The 19,790-nt window shown below is 35.5% G+C and overlaps 1 protein-coding gene across 2 annotated transcripts; it reads left to right on the top strand.

The window, feature by feature from the left end:
- Positions 1-14,959: 14,959 nt before the first annotated feature.
- LOC127092670 (protein FAR1-RELATED SEQUENCE 5) lies at positions 14,960-18,855 on the top strand. Of its 2 annotated transcripts, XM_051031556.1 has the most exons (6): positions 14,960-15,368; positions 15,605-16,995; positions 17,083-17,975; positions 18,112-18,264; positions 18,345-18,404; positions 18,500-18,855. In XM_051031556.1, exons 1-6 carry the CDS (start codon positions 15,268-15,270, stop codon positions 18,584-18,586), a joined length of 2,685 nt encoding a protein of 894 aa, XP_050887513.1. In that variant the 5' UTR covers positions 14,960-15,267; the 3' UTR covers positions 18,587-18,855. The 2 variants fall into 2 exon arrangements, with proteins under 2 accessions (XP_050887513.1, XP_050887512.1); XM_051031555.1 differs by having other exon boundaries at positions 14,961-15,368; positions 15,605-17,975.
- The last annotated feature ends 935 nt before the right edge of the window (positions 18,856-19,790 follow it).

The raw sequence follows: 19,790 nt of genomic DNA, 5'->3' as shown, positions 1-19,790 counted from the left end.
ACTTAGACAAAATTGGGATATGACAACTGCTCATATTTAATCACCTTGAACCACAAGGTATGAATGACATCGATCTTCGTACATTCATGGTGGAAGATGATTAAATACAAAAAGAACCTGAATTTTGTCCTTTGAGATGTAAAGATAAAATGTAGAGATGAAGCGTGGATGAGAAATATAGATTAAAATTAAGATGATTTTAGTGACAAAGTTTTGTAGAGGAAAAACTCTTAAGAGAAATTTTAGGGCAACCTCTGTTTGGGGAGTAGAGTAGTGTAAACACTAGGGAATATCATTATCAACACAAAGTTGAGTAATGACTTGCTGGGAAATATTTCTATGAGCACATACAAGGTAAAGGCTCACTCAGAGAAATACCACGACTTGGCTAAGGCTTGTTCTAGATACTCGTGATTAGTCATAGATTTTGATTTATGTTATGTATGTTATGATATTGTTCAATATTCCACTTTGGATGGAAATACCATGCATGGAATGATGTATGATATGTATGCAAGGATACAACTGTTGGGGATATTTAAATGCATGTAGGAATGCGAATGATTTGTGTTCATTTTTATGAAGCTTCCCATTTCCGAGGGAGGGTTGTGCATGTATGTATATGAGCATGTTAGTGATTAATAAGACTGTGTCTGATGAAATTCCTATTTTGGAAATAAGGCTATGGGAATATGAATGTATATTTGGATTTTTCTGAAAACTTCCCATTTTGGAAAGATGACTCTATTTTGGATGGAATTTCCTATTTCGGCAAGAAAACTGTGTATGAAAAGAGGTATGGGATTGGATGAAAACTTCTCGTTTCAGCGAGAGAGTTCTTTTTATGAAATCTCCTGTTTTAGCAAGAAAGTTATGGATGAAATTTTCTATTTTGATAGAAAATATGTGCATACAATGATACATGTTTAGAAAACTTCTCATTTCGGCGAGAGAGCTTTCTATGAAACTTCCTGTTTCAGCAGGAGAGTCATGTATGTGATGAGGAAAACTTACCGTTTCGGCGAGAGTTTGCTATGAAACTTCCTATTTCGACAGGAGAGTTATGTATGTAATGTGGAGAACTTCTCATTTCAACGAGGGAGTTATTCTATGAAACTTCCTGTTTTGACAAGAGAGTTATGTATGTATGTGGTTAATGTGATCAATGAGCCTTCCTATTTTGGAAAGACGGTTATGTTTGTACAAAATTTTCGTTTCAGCAAGAAAGCTTTCGCATGATAAAATTTCATGTTTCGGCGGGAAAACTTATGCATGATGAAATTTCCTATTTTGGCAGGAAAGCTTATGCATGATGATGTGTACAGTGCATATGAGAATGTAAATGAGTAAATTTTTTGGAAACTTCCCATTTCGGAGGGAAAGTTGTGCGTGGAGCAATGTATGCAATGCATGTAAAAATGCAAATAGGTGATTGTATTTTTGGAATTTGTCACCCTATTTCGAAGGTGAGATCTTTTTGGGTACCAATGTTGATTGGATTTTGGATTTATGATGATTCCTATAAGGTGGACTTTTGTTTTAAGAGACCAATGGAGTTTGGACTTTGGTTTTTTGGTAGTTGTCAATATGAATTGGACTTTTGGCAGGTAAAATAATTTGACTTCCTTACACTCATTCTTTGACGATGCAATGGTTGAAGGATAGACGTGGATGCTCTTGGTGCCCAAGTTTGATCCCTTCCTGAAAAGCTGCATATTTATTCCTGGGAGAACCTCAAATTTTGTTTACCTGATATGCCATGACAGACTACAAATGATTTTATGAGCGTGGCAACATGATAAACGCATTATAATTGTGCTTCTGCTCTACCATAGAGTTTCTTGTCAAGATATGATGTTTTACTGGTATGATCTTTCGACACTTGTTCTAGGTTCAACAGTTACTAGTGTCTGGCACGGTCTGCTTGACCAACTTGAAAGTTTGTAGGGAACTGACCCTTTGTAGCTTGTTTTGTTGCAATATGTAGGGTCTTTGAAGGAACTATCCTGAAAAGGAAACCTTAGGAGCGATTATGACATGACATGGTCTGAGATGATTTGCCCTAGTGTCTGAATCTTGTAATGTTCTGCCTCTGATTAAACGGTTTTCAAAACGTTTCACTTCGGATCAACTGATCTTTGGAAGTTGGGTTTCACTTTAATTTTGAGATGTCTTTCCCCTGATTGAGGCTTTAAGGGATTTTCCTCAGATTGACTGAATATGATAATTTAAGGGATTTCCCCAAATGAGCTGAATACTGAGATGATTTTTCCTCCTTGATCAACTAATGTTTGGAGATTTTATTTTTGACTAACCAGATTTTAGGTCAACATAGTCATTGGATGTCATGCCCCTGATCTATAGGATTATGAGGTGGTCTTGATTCGGGTTAGCATCGGCAAATGATCAAGTTCTTCTCTGATTGCTTCTTGGAATTTCCTTGATGCCCAATACTGACTTGCAATTAAAAAATTTCATTCAAAAATGATAATTTTAATGCAATGCTCATGCAAGTTTTGAAAAAGATCATTTATTGGAATGATGTGATAGTGTGTGACGAATGGATCATTAGTCAAAAGGCAATGTTGATTTAGCTATTCAAAGTGTGAAAGATACAACGAGAATATGATACCAATACAGAATATTAGCAAATCTCTAGGAGTCAGTTTTCGCAACCTTGTTGTAGTATGCTTTCAGAATAAACCATGTTTCAATTAGGTCTTTTGAGGGTTATAACGTGGCATGGTTCATGGTTAGTGAAACAAAGGATATAAGGCTCAAATTTGTTTTAACCCACCCCTTCTTCTTGATAAACTCAAGTCCTACGCTTATTCAATTCAACACACGCATTCGACTTCCAAGAGAGTCTGATGGTGTAAGAGTGAAAATGATGATTGAAGATTTTCTTGAAATGGCAATCACCTTATTTTGTTTTTGACATGCATGTCAGTGACCCTTTGATTTTTGTTTTAGTGGTCACCTGATTTTGTGTTGTTTGATTTGAGGATTTGATGACCTCTTTTGATTTTTTTTATCCCTAATTCTTGCCTAGACTACTTTTCGAAGCTCTTAGTCTACCGGGATCGCCCTAATTTTTTCCTAAGTTACTTTTTAGGTATTCAACTTAGCAAGCTTTCTTTTTATTTTTATTTTTTTGGTTTGGAAAGGCTTATGACTACCAAGTTATTGGTTATTGATGAACAAACGACATACCTTTTGGATTTTGCATGGTTCTTTCGACACTTCAGGATGTGTGCGAATAATATCATATGGTTAATCCCTATATGGGATGTATTCTCTTGTAATTCAAATGCGGATTTGTGTTAACTGGACACTACCCTGCCCCGGGTTAACCGTAAGGGTTTTTTAGATAAAAAAACACCTACTTCTAGACTCGAAATGGTTAACTAGGGACTAACTCCTTATCTCTCCAGTGTTTGAGGATTTGAAATAATGCTTGTATATTGTCAACATGATTTTATTCGAAAGCATACCTTTAGCAATTATGGGTATTTCATTTTCGTCATTCTCCTTTCAATCTTTGCTAAAACAATAGTATGATAAAGTGAAGTGGAGAAGTATTTGTTTGTGCTTTGTAATTAAATGAGAAAAGATGAGTGAATACGAAAAGACTGATTCAAAACATGCATGATCATTTCATTGATAAAACCAATTACAAACAATAATTTCCAAAGCAAATAATACTTAGACAAACAAGAAATAACTACAAGAATGCAAAATGGTAATATAATGATTGTCTTCATTGAGGAACTGAGTTTTCCTTTCTTGATTTGCTGCTGGACTAGTTTTTTTCCTTCAGAATACCATTCTACTTGTTCAAATCTGGTATGATGCTTATCTTCGGCAACCCCTTCAATGGGATTTATTGACTACCTACATGCTTCATCATGGGGTTTGTTGCAACATTTGGGCTTGTTGGTGTGATGATAACAACCTTTGATTCGGAAAAATCTTTCACACAATTCTTGAAAGCATAACAATTCTCTAGAGTGTGCCCAGGTGCACTGATATGAAATTTGTAGTGAGCGTTGACATCATAACCTGATGGATATGCGGTAGGAGATGGTTTTAGTTCCCTCAATGTCAAAAGTCCTCCATAGAGTAAGTGTGGAAAAATCTAACTATACAGTACAAGAAGAAGGTCATAATGCCTCAGAGGTGTTCTTGGCTTGAATTGCCTCTATGCAGGGGCATCATGTTGATATTGTTGTGGTGGTTATTGTTTGTAAACCTGTTGTTAATAAGGTTGTTATTTTTGAATCAGATATCGATAAGGAATGGGCACAATGGCAGCTACTTGATGATGATATGGAACTTATTGTTTGGCCCTACGTCCTCCCATGATAGCTTGGTTTCCCCTTCGGGATTCTTATGGAAGTTTGAGTATGGTTTCTTCCCTCCATTTGAGGAACCAGTAGCACAAGGTATCTTCCCCTTTTTCACTTGGCTCTCAATTCGTTCCCCAACATAAACGACCTTAAAGAACGTCGAAAATGTGGGTCCCACCATCTCTTCCATGTATTGAGCATGAAGGGTCCCCATAAACATAGCAATCAGCTCTTTGTCAAGGAGAGGTGGCTGGACACGAGTTGCAAGATGTCTCCACTCCTTAAATGACTCGTTGCTACACTGAGTCATGTCTTGCAATTGAGTGTGGTTGGGTGCCAAATCAGTGTTATACTGATAATGTTTGAGAAAGGCTTCTGCAAGGTCTCTTTATGACTGAACTTGCCCTCTCTCCAACTACATATACCATTCAAAGGATGCCTCACAGAGGCTAACCTAAAAATAATGGATTAAGAGTTGATCATTATTGATGTGGGCTTCCATCTTGCGACAGTAAGATCTGAGGTGAGTTCTATGATAACTGATCCCTTTATACTTATGAAAATCTGGAAGCTTGAATTTCCAGGGAATCACCAGACCTGGCACCAGGCACATATCAACAACATCCAAGTCAGTAGTAGTGAGAACTTCCAAAGACTTGAATTTTTCCAACAAAGTAAGGAGTCTTTCCACAACTGGGTCTAGAAAGGTTTCAACAATGGGTTTTGTTGGTTGTGGTATAAAGAAAGCATCATACCAATCTTCCTCATCAGTCATAGATCTATGTCGAGCAGACGCGGAAGAATAATTTAGGGTGTTATCATTGACCAATGGTATGTGGATAGGAGCTCCTTCAGGACGAAGAAAATTTCCTTCAAGGTTAATCACCCCTGGGATAATGAACGAGGACGAGCCAAACTGAGCAGCAACTCTTCTGACTTCGGCATTAGTTTCAACGTCTTTTTCCTTCTGGGCTAAGAATAACATAGTCTCAAGCATACTATCCATCTTCTCATGCATAGAGTCGTTGTCTGTTCTCATTGTAACCTGGTTGGCCTCAACTTGTTTGAGTGTCATTTTGTAGTTGCGACGTGTCTCGTGCCGGTGTCGAGTAGTCAGTTTTTCTGAATGAAATGGTAGAAGGTGCGTAAGTTTTTTATTTTTGGTTTTGGAAAATAACATGCATGCTGATGAATGCAGATGCATGATTTTTTTTGTTTTGATATGGAAAAAGTGAAATGTCACGCGACGCATGAATGCAATGAAATGCCATGTGTGGTTGTGAGGATCTGAGACAACATGAGTATCACAGAACAATGCTAAGATGTAGGTCTCCCTATAATGGATAGTTTAGGGCTTTCTACCTACAAACCGCTCACCGGTAGTTTCTAAGTTGATGGATAAGGTTCCCAAGGTCATGGACTCTAATCATATCAACGTCTTGCAATAGGCTGGCTGTTTTATGATGAGAGTGGCGAAAAAGTCCATCTTAGGTGGGGTCTTCATGCTAGGAACACAAGCAGCGGTCCTTGGAGTCTAACACTACGCAACCACCAAGACAAAAACCGGTTCTAAGAGTGGTTCCCAGAGTCATTGTACCTTTATTAATCAAGTCATGTGATAAGCTAGCTGACTTATAATGAGATTTACAAAAAGGTTTACTCTAGGGGAAGTCTTCATGTGAGGCATACAAGGAGTGGTCCTTGAAGACGAACACTACACAACCTTAAATTCTAAACTATGTGTCCTCTCTTATTTTTCTAAAGCTCGGGTGTAGAGCTTTACTCATGATACCATCCCAGAATCCATAGATAAACATGATAATGAGCATATATAATGAAAAGACAAATCATAAAAGAAAGCAACTAAACAAACATGCATATAGATAACAATTAAGAAAAGCCAATATTTATCGCAAGGTTAACTAAGTTAGGTTTAACTCTCTTTTTCTTGGAGCATATCCCCAATAGAGTCGTCAACTGTTGCATCTCGAAAAATACGATCCTTCGTGATGGTCATGGAAAAATTGATTCAAACAGAGTCTCCACCAAACTTTATTTAATCCTAAAAGAAGGAAAGGAAAAATATCGATAAAACCCTTTAAAAAGAAAATGATCGTCGTAACCAAATTCAGGTTCGGGAGTCGATTAGACAAGGGGGAGGTATTATCATCTTTTATGTCCGTTGTACTCAATGGAAACTTTTTAGTTAAACTTGCGATTGAATGTTAGTTATTGTAATTTGTTTTCTTTGAGTGGTAAAAAGATAAAAAAGGAAAAAGAAAGGAAATCGCAAAAAGTTTTTTACTAATGGGTGCTAGACAAGATTAAGAGTCTTACTCCTACGTATTCTCAGGTACAATGAGAAACTCAAAGCTTTGTAGTTCGGGGTACAGTTTATTGGTTGATTTGTTTTAATGAATAAATACTTATATCATATTCTAAGGGTTAAACATTGGTTTGTCTACTCTCGGTGGAGGCTTAAACACTAGTTTGTTATGCATTAGAAAAGATTAAGCGTCGTTCTTTTAAAAATATTTTGATTAATTTAAAGTGTATTGGATTGAACATGTATTTAGATCGCATTCTAATGGTAAAACATGGGCTTGCATGCTCACGGTGGAGACTTAAGCGCTAGTTTGTATACACATTAGAAATTATTAGACAAATATTCTCTTGTGAAAGGTTTTTGATCGCACGGGGGCAAAGAAATAAGTTTGATATGTTTGAATATTTTTTAAAGGTGAATGATGAATGCTGGATGAGAACGAGACGTGAGTATTTTGACCAATTATTCAGAGTATTATTGGAATGCTAGACTCAAATAAATCCGTTTTCATTCAATTACTTTAAGAAATTATTTTGATGGACAATAAACTTTCAACAAGAACGAGACGTGTGCCTTGGAGTTAATTATTCAAAGGTTCCACCATGCTAGACTCCAACGACCCCTCTTTTCGTCTAAGTTATTATGTTAAATGTTTTAGAAAGGAAATAGTGAATGAACGGCTAACCTAATATGTGTGCCTCAAGAGCGATCATTCAAGGATTCAAGGAATGTGAAACTCCAAAGATCTATTTCTTTCGTGTTTGCTTAAGAAAAGATTTTAATGTTATGTTTTAATCGGGAGAAAATTTATAATTGTGTTGATAATGAAATTAATCGAGGGAAATGAGTTTGGAAAATATACTTGGTGTTGGACCAAGAGTTTTAATATGTTTGAAAATACTCCCTTAACTATTTATCTATATTTATTATTATTATTATTTGTCTATTTAATTAATTGTAACAATTAAAAAATAAACAAATAAAAAACTTTAATAATAAAATAAATAAAATCAAGGGATTTTGAAAATTCAATCGGCTTTGGAACAAGGGTTTTAAAATTAGAAAATATATTTATTATCATTATAAACATTCATTCAATTTAATTATTTAATTTAACAAAGTAGCAAATAATAATAATAACAATATAATTCTAAGTGAGGCAAAAATGATATGTGAAAATGCATGAAACATGAGAGATATGATTAAGCAAATGGTAATTAAACAATAACATATAATTAATTAACTAAACATGATTTAAATGAATTACTTATTATAATAATAGTAATAAAAAGAAGAAAATAATATTAAAAAACTATGAAATGGGATGCAAGAGAAATAAAGGAAATGTGAGTTTAGCAAATAAAATAATAAAAAAAAATAACAAAAAATGCCCCTAGGCCCAATTTAAGCACACAAGAAATATAGTATAAAAGAAACAAGGCAAAATGGGGAGAAGCAAACTGGGTCCAACTAGGAGCTCATTAGTTCTAGTCAACAGCGTCGTGTGGCGCACTCAACATGCATCAGAAAAAAGAAGAATGGATGATTGTGATTAATTCTGGGTTTCTTGAAGAACAACAACAACATTCATCCCTATTTTGGTCATAACTTGCTCAACTTTTTATGAAATTAAGCAAATTAATAATGAAAATTTATCTACTCGATTTTAAGAACAACATGGAATGCTTAGAGTTAATAAATAAACCACGAAAAAAATGAAAATTAAATCTGATTTAATCACTTTTGTTCATGGAGGTTCAATAACACTTTAAACTCTTGATTTTGAATCAATTGAGTTTCCATGCAAAATGGTGATGATTAAGATGCCAATTAAGTGCAGGAAGAAAAATAATGCAAAGAAAATTAAATAAACAAAAATTAATTCACATTTAATCCCTTTTGTTCATGGAGGTTCAAGAACACTTTAAACTCTTGATTTTGAATCAATGGAGTTTCCATGCAAAATGGTGATGATTAAGATACTAAATGAATGAAGCAAGAATAAAAATGCAATACAATTAAATAAATGAAAAGCATAAGAGTCTACCTAAAATAAAATTCAATAAAGAAAGAAGGAAATTACTTGAGGAAAAATGAAGAGAGTTTTGATTTAGTTTTTGTGAATGATTTGTGGTATCATTTGTGAATGAAATATAGTTTATTTATAGACTCTAGAAATGATAGTTTATGAATTATGCAAAGAGTGTGAGGGTCTTCTAGAAATTTATTTAATTAAATAATGAATAATGATCTAATATATACATGAAATAATGATGTAATATATGCATGAAATAATGATGTAATAAATTTGAGATATTTTGGACCTTCTAGAAACATTGATTTTTGTTTCATGATGCATGCAAATGATTATAAAATTCATATGAATATTTTGATGATAAATCAAATGATCATGAATTTATTTTTTTAAATGCATAATGGAAAAATGCAATTTTAGTCCATTTCTTCAACATGTAAAATGTTGACTTTATGTTAACTTTTTTACTATAATGCATATATGCATGATTATGATGAATTTATTTGATGATAAAAATGCATATGACTAAAAATACAAAAATTAACAAATGGACATGTATTAGATGAATTTAAAGTACCCAGACAAAATTGGGGTATAACAACCGTTATGCAAAGTGTCAGCTCATTTATGAAGATTTTCATCTAGACTCTCCAATGAATCTTTTCATTGCCTATATAAAGGATATTTGGAAGAATGATCAAGTGCCAATTCATTACATTCTCACAATGTTTTTACTGAACTGAATATCATTCTTGTGAATAGAGAAAAAGAAAACACACATAGAGCTTTTATTCGTTTTTGTGTGATAAATTATTTGTACTAAAATTTGTGTACTTTGCTTTCTTAGAAGAAATCTTGTAAACACATTTCCTGTATCTCATTGATTGAGTTTGTATTCCTCAAGAGACTAAGGTTTAGTCAGGATTCTCAAGAAGACATTGACGAATAGTCTATGTGTGTATGTAATCAGTTGATTATAGTGGATTAAGTCCTTGTTGATAAGACGAAATCACCTTGACGGGTGGACTAGAGTAACTTAGTTAATAGTGAACCATGATAAAAATAATTGTGTTCATTTATTTTTGTTCTTGTTCTATCTTCGAGTGTTTTGGGTACAAAAAGTTTTGATCTTGGAAACCCTATTCAAACCCCATTTCTTGTGTTTCTTATCACCTTCAGAAGGATAGCTTGCATTCTTATATCCACCGATTTACATAAGTTGTTGTTGAAGGAGAGGGAGCCGAAGAAGGCCTTAAGTGTTGGATCTTCGAGAATGGCATTTTGCGTGACCATCCCTTAAAATTGAAGCTAGGAAAGAAAGAGGCATGAACCATTCAAGAAACGTTGAGAATGGCCCAATCATACATGATCCTGGAGGAAAAGAAAAACACCCAATTCGATAATCCTGCCTCTGCCAACACCAACTCCAGTCGGCTAACAACTAAGGAGTCCCACCAGCGAGAGGACAAGTCTGACCAAGGAATGCAAATCTGGTACGACAAGTATATGCCACTTAATGTGTCATAGAAGAATATTTACCAAGATTGTGCTAAAAAATCGGAGAGAAGAGATTGAAGTTGCATGTCTCTGATACATTAATGGGGAGACCTCTATGTGTTTTTATTGCTTGTATCTTAAACTTTACTTTGATAGTTTTATATTTAAGTCCCTTTTTCAATTTCATCTTTAAGGATTGAGTTTTGGATATGTATTTTAGCATGCATAATTCAAATTGTTTGTGTTTGAGTATGAAACTTATGCTTTAAGTCAATTAGTCGAGTTTTTGGAACAAGAGACATAATTGATATTGATTCAAGTCATGTCAAAAGTTTAATCTCAAAACATCTTAGGAAACTTGTATTTTTTAAATTTTGGATGTGTGATTTGAATCACACAATCCCTTGAGTCGAATCAAACAAGGCAAAGAAGGATCATAATTTTGTGTAAGCTTGTGAGTTAAATCATAACTTGCACTTGATTCGAAGCACAAAAAAATGGGCCTCTCTTTAAGTGTATATCTTATTCCACATTACTTTGCCATTTGACTCAAATCACCAAATATTCTTGACTCAAATCAAACATGATTTTTTTACTTCTTTTTGTACTTCATCTCCAACACCTATAAATCATTTTCAACACTCTAACCTTTCATAATATTAGAAAACACATTCTTTCATTGATGATTTGAAAACTCACAAGATCCATAATAGATGAAATTTAATTTTCAACATTTATTTGTGGGCTAGTGATTGTATGGACTCTTGTAATATTGTTGCAAATCATAGTGGAAGACCAAAAAAAATTCAATGGCCAAAAACTAGAGAATAAATTAAGTATAAAGTGAGGACATAAATGCCTAACCACTATAAATCCAGGCATACTCTCTTCTCTTTCTCTCTCACTCACTCATTTAATTTTGTAGTTGATGGCATGATTAGGTTGTTTCTATTGCTTTTTAGAATTACATGCTGATAGTATTTTCCGTTGGTAGCGATTTGTTGCATAAAGTTGTAGGTTTTATTAGAATTAGTAATTCCACCTTGTCTTAGTTTGGATTAAGTCTGAAGACTTTGATAGTAGAATCTTGTACGTGATTGAAAATAATTTGATAACATATCGTGTGGAATTGAACAATTTTACAATACGATTATTTGTACTTTGGTGAAATTCAGTAGTTCAATTTGATACATTGTAAATTGATTAAGCACATTTATGAATCTCTCAGTATAAGCATAATCTCTTTTACACAAAATTTACTTCCGCCACACAAAATAAACTATGTTTTTGAAAAAGTATTAAAAACCTTTTTGAAACGATTTTTAACTTGGGAGGTCTATTCATCCCCCCTTTAGACCGTTCATAGCCCATATTCTCACCCAACAGAATTCATACCCCCTTTTCCAGTCAGAGAGTCGTCTCAAACTGACAAGTCAAAGTATTGTCGCTTTCATAAAGGTCACGACCACAACACTGACGACTGCATCCAGTTGTAGGATGACATTTAAGGGTTGATCAAAAGAGGCTAACTGACTCAGTACGTAAAGCAAGGAAAAAGAGAAAGGGATGAGTCACCCAACGGTAAACCTCCCTTTAAAATTGTCGAGGCGGGGACTAGTGGCGAGGATAAAAAGGCTAGCAAAGGTAAGCACCTGTATATTTCCACCATCACTAGAGAAGCACCCCGAGTAAACCTCACATCTAAGGGAAACATGAAGAGAAAGATCACCAAGATGTTGGTGGTCTATAAAAAGAATAGAAGTACATCGATGAACACCCATGATCGACCTATAATAGGATTATAGGACTCTAAGAAAGTGGGAGGTACTCCTAATGAAATCTTCCCATTGGTGATTACAGCTATAATCAGGCAGTTTGACACCTCCTAAATCCCGATCGACGGAGGCCGATCTTACAATATCATGTATTTAGAGTTGTTTGAAAGGATGAGGTTGGAAAGAGGAAACTTATGGTCGTATGAAGGCTCGGACTTGTAGGCATTCAACCGAATGACCACCCATATATGGGGATTCGTCGAGTGGATGATATCAGCAGGCGGAGGGAAGGATGTCTAAATAGTCAGTTCACAATTCATCTTCGTCCCTTGCATGAGCCTCTACAACTGCATTTTGGGAAGACCCTTTGCAACCACTCTGGATGTCGAAGGAGCAAAGAGAATCTATCAAGTGTTTTAGTGAGAACAAGGAGAAGGCGTGGAAATGGAAATTAACATGGCTTCCCTTGCAAGTTAAGTCGCATGAACATCCATCCTCCAAAATGGTGTTGGGCAATATGAAAGAAATCATGAAGAATAAGCAGTGACTAGTCCTTCTGGTTATGTTTACTTATTATTCGTATTACACATTATGTTTGTATAATCACTTTCCTCGCATGCGGGATTAATTCTCAAATATGAATGATAGATTCATTTCTTTGTGATCGTATACAAAAAGAGAAAGTCAGGGTGGGACCGAAGGGATCGAGGCTCTAACGCTAAAACTCAGGCGAGTTATCGCAAATGCCATGCACGTGCGACTGCAACAATCAATTCCTCATGCGTAAAACACATACAAAGAAATCCAGTTGTACTGTCGCAAACTCTTAAATGTTGATCAAGCCAAATAGCTTCCTAGCAACCGGTTCCACCGAGGGTCAAAGCAGCAGATGCGCGTCGAGTATACTGCATCAGAGTCGCCAGTTCTTCCTCTAGGGCACACCCGAATAGATTGGCCAAATACAAGCAATCCTCCTTGGAAGGAGAAACCCAGAATTATCTAGAGGAGTGTGGGCCTAACCCCATCAGCAACGGAAGGGTCGGAAGACCCGAAGTACTTTATGACCTCTAAAGATAATTCAAATTAGCAACACTTCTAGAAGGCTCCAAAGTAGTAGAAGGGACTGCTTCAGTTCCTACTAGCCATATTTCCCGCCTTAAAATATGGAATGCTACTTCATCCTTCATCAAATATGCACACAATCATTATCAAAGCAAACATGTCATGAGTAATAAAATAGAAAGCAAAGAGGCCAAGAACTTCCAAAAATTATCAAAAATAATCTTCCTTTCTTCCCGGGTACGGACCTCCATCATCAAGTAGGTATCCATAAGGCGTTTCATGTTTTTTTGGTCGGCCTCCTCTAGAGGAACACCTCCCCAAAAATAACCTAAGTCATTGATTAAAATCATCAACCACTTCTTTTAGTATAACTCTTCTTAGGAAAGGTCCTCCTTTTTGTATACATATAACTTATTTCCCATTAGGAAATGACTCCCGGTCCAGTACTTGGGGAACAACTCAACATGTTTACCCTCTACTCCATCTCCAACAATGCAAACTGTTGCATAAGCTTCTTGATGGATAAGGGTAACCAGAAAGAATCGATCTTTAAACTGTTGCAAGCTCTAAGTAAAAGCCCTGAAGTCTCAGATGGTCGACACTATAAAAACTAATCCTCTACCTCGCTTTCGTGTCGCAGGACCACGATGAGATCATAAGAGATTAAAGAAAATGATCAGAGAAGGCCCCCTTCAAATATTCACAACAATACTGGAAGTCTATCACATACGCCTAACTTGTTAGATGAAGTAGCGATAGAGCTACTACCAAATGCTTAAGAACTTCTGTCTCAAAAGCTTTGAAGGGAAGGCGAATGCCTAGTACCGAGAATGTGCATTCATAAAAAAGAATGACGTATTCACCATACTCATGCATATTCTGTCATTTTCGCTAGGGGTCAAGACACCCCAATCTGAATATTACCAACCTCCAGAAAGGCTCCTTCAAGATTACCCTCTCTGGAAAAGACAAAAATGGTTAAAGAATAAGCAAAGTCCACCAATGAAGATTGAACATTCTTTAGGGATTTTTGAGCACTCTTCCGTGATTTTTTACCCATGAGTTACTAACTTTACCAAATATAGGAAAGAAAAATATCAAAAGGAAGTAAGATAACAACAAACTGTGAAAGACAACTCAAAGAAATGTGAAGCTAACTCTTCAAGAATCGTATGCTAGCATGCAACAGAAAGTAAACTCTATCAAATGTATCAAATCACTTACACGCAACACTCAATTGTTTTAATTTCCAAGGGTCATAATAAGGGTAGTTCCGAAAAGATATTTGAAGTATGGAGAATTAAAGACGCAAATTCCCAAGAAACTCAAATGACCATTTTTCTCTTCCAAGATAGATGAGAGAGCGGTCGACAACCGAGGCAAATACGACAAACCCTTACCTTGCTACGCATAAGCAAGAGCTTGAGAGGTAACTATTATGGGCCGACCATATTTATCCCGACCGAACACTTTGAAGGAGCTGCAATCCTTCCAAAATCTTCTCAGCACACGAGAACTATCCAACTGACGAGTACAAAAGATCCAACCTTCAGGTGCATCCGACGATTCTTCGTAATCCACACCAAACAAATAATAGTTCGTTATTTCCTCCCCGCTATATATAGAGTGCGCCAATTCAGATACTCAGTTTTAAATTTAATTTCAATTCAGTCTTCTCTCTCACATACTGACTTGAGCGTTTGAGTGCTAATTTTGTAGGTCAGTCTCTTTTCGGTCGCACATGAAACTCATATTTGCCATTAGCTTCGATCATACTCTATTTATGGTTCATATGCGAAACAATAATCGAATGTCCTTACGTACCTACCAATTGAGTTGACTTATTTAGACAAATTTGACCTAACATATTACATAGATGAACTATGAAGTATTAGCAAAGAAAAAAATATTAGTCAAAATTTAATGAAGAAAAGAGTTAAAACAAATAGTAACATTGAAACTATGCGTTTTAACCCCTTCCGAGAAACACAGAATTATCTTCTTCTACACAGCGTTAGGGTTTGCAGAATTGCTACTCCCTTCGTTTATTCGCACTGATCAGCTTTCTTGAATTTGAAGGAGAGGGCTTCAAATAATGCGGTTTCGTTACCTCAATTTGAATTCAAAGAACGATACACTACAACGTTGCGGTTCATCAATTGTTTCGTTTCGGCTATAACGCGCCAAGCCCAGAGACAATGGATAGTGTCGTGCGTCCACTGCATGATAGTTTGTTCCTTCCATTGGATCACGTTCTCAAGTTCTGATCACAGTTTCCATCCAGTGATCAATTTCATAGTTCCCCTTTGCCTCAGTTTATATTGGTAAGGGTTGTTAGGTTGAATCAAAATGAGTGTTTTTTTTATGCAATTAAAAAAAATGGATTTTTTGTGTGATTTTTTAGCATATTATTGTTCATGCAAATTGCAAAATGTAGCTATCTGGGTTTGAAAAGAATCATTATGGATTTGGCATTGTGGTTTGCAAAATGTGATCTTTTTTTTTTGCTGTCAACTGAGTGAATTGAATTACCTTAATTATTTCTTTCAATTGGGTGAAGGTTTTTCATGGATGGTGATCATAATGAGTTAGGTAACGCGCGTGAAGAAAGTGTTGTTGGACCTGAAACATCGAATAATTTGGACTTGAATGTGGAGCAGGACTGTGGCAGCCCGAACGTTCATGGTAATGGCTCTCAATCTGGTCTCACATCTGCAAATGCATTCTGCAGCAGCACAATATTGGGAATCGGTACAGTATTTGAGTCTGATGAACATGCATATAGATGCTATAACAAGTATGCCAGATTGATGGGTTTCAATGTTAGAAAGGATTGGATAAATAGGAGTAAGGTACATGGTATGGTGGTTTCTAGAAAATTTACCTGCTCAAAAGAGGGATATCGTAGGACAGACAGAAGAGATTGCAATGTGAAGAAACATCGAAAGGAAACGAGAACTGGCTGTTTGGCACACATGATCATCACTCGTCAATCAGATGGAAAATACCATGTCACCCATTTTGAAGCACAACATAATCATGATGATGTAAATCGTAGCAATGCTAACATGTTATTACTAGACTTGCAAAATGAGATTAATGTTGCTCAGGCTGTGGAGGCTGTGGAGGATGACTCGTATAATAGTTTGGGGCCAAAATCTAGGTCAGCATTAAAGGTGATGAATAAAAAGTTAGTTGCACGTGATTCTCTTGATCAACTTTCCATGAATTATGACAATTACCTTCATTCTGTAAGGGGAAGAGATATGGGTAAAGGAGAAGCAGGGCGTTTGCTGGGTTATTTTCAAAGACAACACTTTGAAAATCCAACATTTTTTTATGCTCTACAGCTTGATGCTGATGACAAGGTAAGCAATATATTCTGGGCTGATGATAATATGGTGGTAGATTACGATCATTTTGGGGATGTTGTTTGTTTGGATACAACTTGCAGAACAAACAGAGCTCTTCGGCCACTTGTACAATTTTTAGGTGTTAATCATCATAAACAAGTATTAATATTTGCTTCTGCTTTTTTGTATGATGAGACCGTTGAATCATTTAATTGGCTATTTCGATCTTTTATTGACACAATGTCTGGGAAAAAGCCAAAGGCCATTATCACAGAACAAGATGCTGCAATCATTGAAGCAGTCAATACTGTTTTACCTGAAACAAATCAGTACACATGTGTATGGCAGATGTATGAGAACACTGTGAAACACCTCGGCCATTTCGTTAAAGATGCTAAATCCTTTGCAAATGATCTAAGGTGTTGTATATATGGTCCCAAGAATGAGGAAGATTTTACTCATGCTTGGGAGGCTATGCTGGAGAAATATAATCTTCATCAAAATGAATGGCTGAGATGGATGTATAGAGAAAGGGAGAAATGGGCTGTTTTCTTTGGTCAGAATACGTTTTTTGTAGATACCAAAGGCTTTCATTTAGGTGAGATTCTGTCTCTTAAGTTTAGAAATTATCTAAATCCCGACCTTGATGTAGTTCAATTTTTTAACCATTTTGAAAGGGTTTTAGATGAGCAACGCTATAAAGAAATAGAAGCTAGTGATGAAATGAAGAGATGTTTTCCAAAGCTAATGGGCAATGTGGTTATATTGAAACATGCCAGCGTTGCCTATACTCCAAGAGCATTTGAAGTATTTCAGCAAAGATACGAGAAATCTTTGAATGATCTTGTCAACCTACATAACAAAGATGGATCTTTGTTTGAGTATAAAGTGAACACATTTGGCCATGCAAGACAATACAGTGTCACCTTCAATTCTTTAGATGATACAGTTGTCTGCAGTTGTATGAAGTTTGAGCATGTTGGTTTTCTGTGTAGCCATGCACTGAAAGTTCTTGATAATAGGAACATTAAAGTAGTTCCATCTCGATATATCTTGAAGAGATGGACAAAAGATGCAAGATTGGGAAATATTCGAGAGCTTAAGCAATGTAAAATGCAAGATAACCCTAAGATGGTTGTAGCAAGCTGTTACAAAGATTTGTGTCACAGACTTGTCAATTTATCAGCAAGAGCTTCTGAATCTGTGGAGGCTTATCAATTTGCCGCGAGGCAACTTGATGAAGTGATGGAAGGAGTGCAGAAAATCTTGACATCGAAAGGTGATGAAGCTCAAGTTATCACCTCAAGTAGTATTCATATAGATGCTTCAGAAAGTGAGCCAGCAGAGATCTTTCCGAATGGACATGCAACTGAGAATCAGGATGAAAGTAACAGAGTAAGCGGAGAAATTGCCAGGATCGCTACACCAGATAGGTGGCAAACAACGGTGAATTATAATCAAACTAATTCAGATAGAATTTTAAATGTAGAACCTCCTCCAAATACTGTTCTCTGCATCTCAAGCCCCGCGTCTCCATATGTTTCACCTCAATCCGGGACACCAAATCCCCTTTTGCAGGTAAGCTTTTATCATTTATTTGATATGGTGTTATATCATTGTGATCTTCTATTTATATTTTATTAGATATAGAGATTATGAAGCTTGATACTCTTCAATTTTCATAAAGTTGTTGATTTTCTCATCCATGTTATAGGACTTATTTGGTTTTGAAGCCAATCAAGTGGTTCAATGTATGTATGAACAGCCTGATCTTGTGTTGGACCATCAATCTGATACTAACCTGTTTCCACCGCCAAACTTCTTTTCTAACCAACAGAACCCTCCTTGTGGTTCTCAACTATCACAGGTGTTAATCTTTCCAGTCATTAGGTTCTTTTTATTTAGAAAACTCTACTTTCCATAACATGTCATGAACATTTTACTCAGGAGCCTATAATCCCGAACACATACCATGAATCCATGCCAATCAATAATCAGACGCCACAGGTAAAATATTTACTTAATGTTCATAATTTGAACGACACCTACTCAGATTTATGGAGGTAAACTAAATCCATCTAGTTTGTGTATATTTGTTGTAGGGGATGGATCTTGATATCCAAAATCCTCATTCAGAATCATGTCTCTTGCTTTGTGACCATAGATACAGAAGGTCCGACTCTGCGTAACGAATTCCAGGACAACGGTTGAAACATATCCTGAATTGGCAATGCCATTGTTTTTGTTGTACAGTAAGGCCTGTTCTAGTTAAGTCATCTAAGTCGTAGCGCATAAGCATCGGAAAAATAGTCATCTTTTTTTTTTGGGTAAATAACTAAATATGCATCAATTAGATATTAAAAGATATATAGATACACAACTTCTGCAATGAAACCTAAGCAAGAAATAGCACAACTAAATGACAGCTCCATTTGAAAAGAACACTCTGTTTAACATAGAACATGTTCTGGAATTAAATTGATTTTATTTTTAGAATTAATTCTAACTTGAAACATATTTAAATATAAATTATTTTATACTCAGATTAACTAATTTTTGTTAAAGTAAAATCAAACACTCTTGTGAAGAATTAAATGAAGAGGGTTATAATAAAATGAACTTAACGTATAATTAAACACTCTTGTCTACAATCACTGGTTTTGTGTTAATGGAATATGCATGCATCCAAACTCAAAAATTAGAATTTTCTATATGATTTAGACCTACAAATCAATCTGTTTGTGATACTTTAACTTTTTTTTTTGTTGACAAGAAACAGACTGCTTCAACTATTAGTGAAAGAAAAGAGTAATACAAACAATAAGTTTAAACATTGAAGGGTCATTCCCAACAACTTCAAAGAGCAAATTCTTGATAAAAATTCAACAAAATTATTATTTGAATTACACACAAGTTTTGCATAAGGGTAAGACATATAAGACCAAAATCTATATCCTATCAATCAAACAATCAACTTCATCCATCTGTTGTTAATAACAAAGGACTTGCGGTTGAGGATGCATAACAAACCAGATATTTCAATCATATCCTCATAGATTGGATCAATCACCAAATACATAGTATATATATACAGGTCCTTTATCTTAACCTCCTCCTTTGTTTTCCTCTCTATTAGAGGATTAGAGTGTAATATAGAAATATGCTGAGCTGAATGTAGTATAGATAAGAGATCTATAACAGACACCTATGCTATGCTGGGTATAAATAGGTATCTCTCTTGTAATATTCAGTTGAGAATTTAGTTAATAAGAAATTCTATTCTTCTCTAATATGCTCTCTTTTTCAAAGTTTAGTATGGTATCATGAGCTAGCGAAACCACTTCTTCTCTGAAAAACGCAACCATTTCATCACTAAAGACTGGATTCAAAACA

This window comes from Lathyrus oleraceus, chromosome 6 (assembly GCF_024323335.1).
Source record: "Lathyrus oleraceus cultivar Zhongwan6 chromosome 6, CAAS_Psat_ZW6_1.0, whole genome shotgun sequence".
NCBI lineage: Eukaryota > Viridiplantae > Streptophyta > Magnoliopsida > Fabales > Fabaceae > Lathyrus > Lathyrus oleraceus.
The sequence above is the reverse complement of the archived record's forward strand: the minus strand, read 5'-3'. Positions and strand labels throughout refer to the sequence as shown.

Coding starts and splice junctions, on each gene's coding strand:
- LOC127092670 (XM_051031555.1), top strand. CDS start 15,268: ATGATAGTTTGTTCCTTCCATTGGATCACGTTCTCAAGTTCTGATCAC. Junction 15,369..15,604: donor CTTTGCCTCAGTTTATATTG/GTAAGGGTTGTT, acceptor AATTGGGTGAAG/GTTTTTCATGGATGGTGATC. Junction 17,976..18,111: donor CACCAAATCCCCTTTTGCAG/GTAAGCTTTTAT, acceptor TCCATGTTATAG/GACTTATTTGGTTTTGAAGC.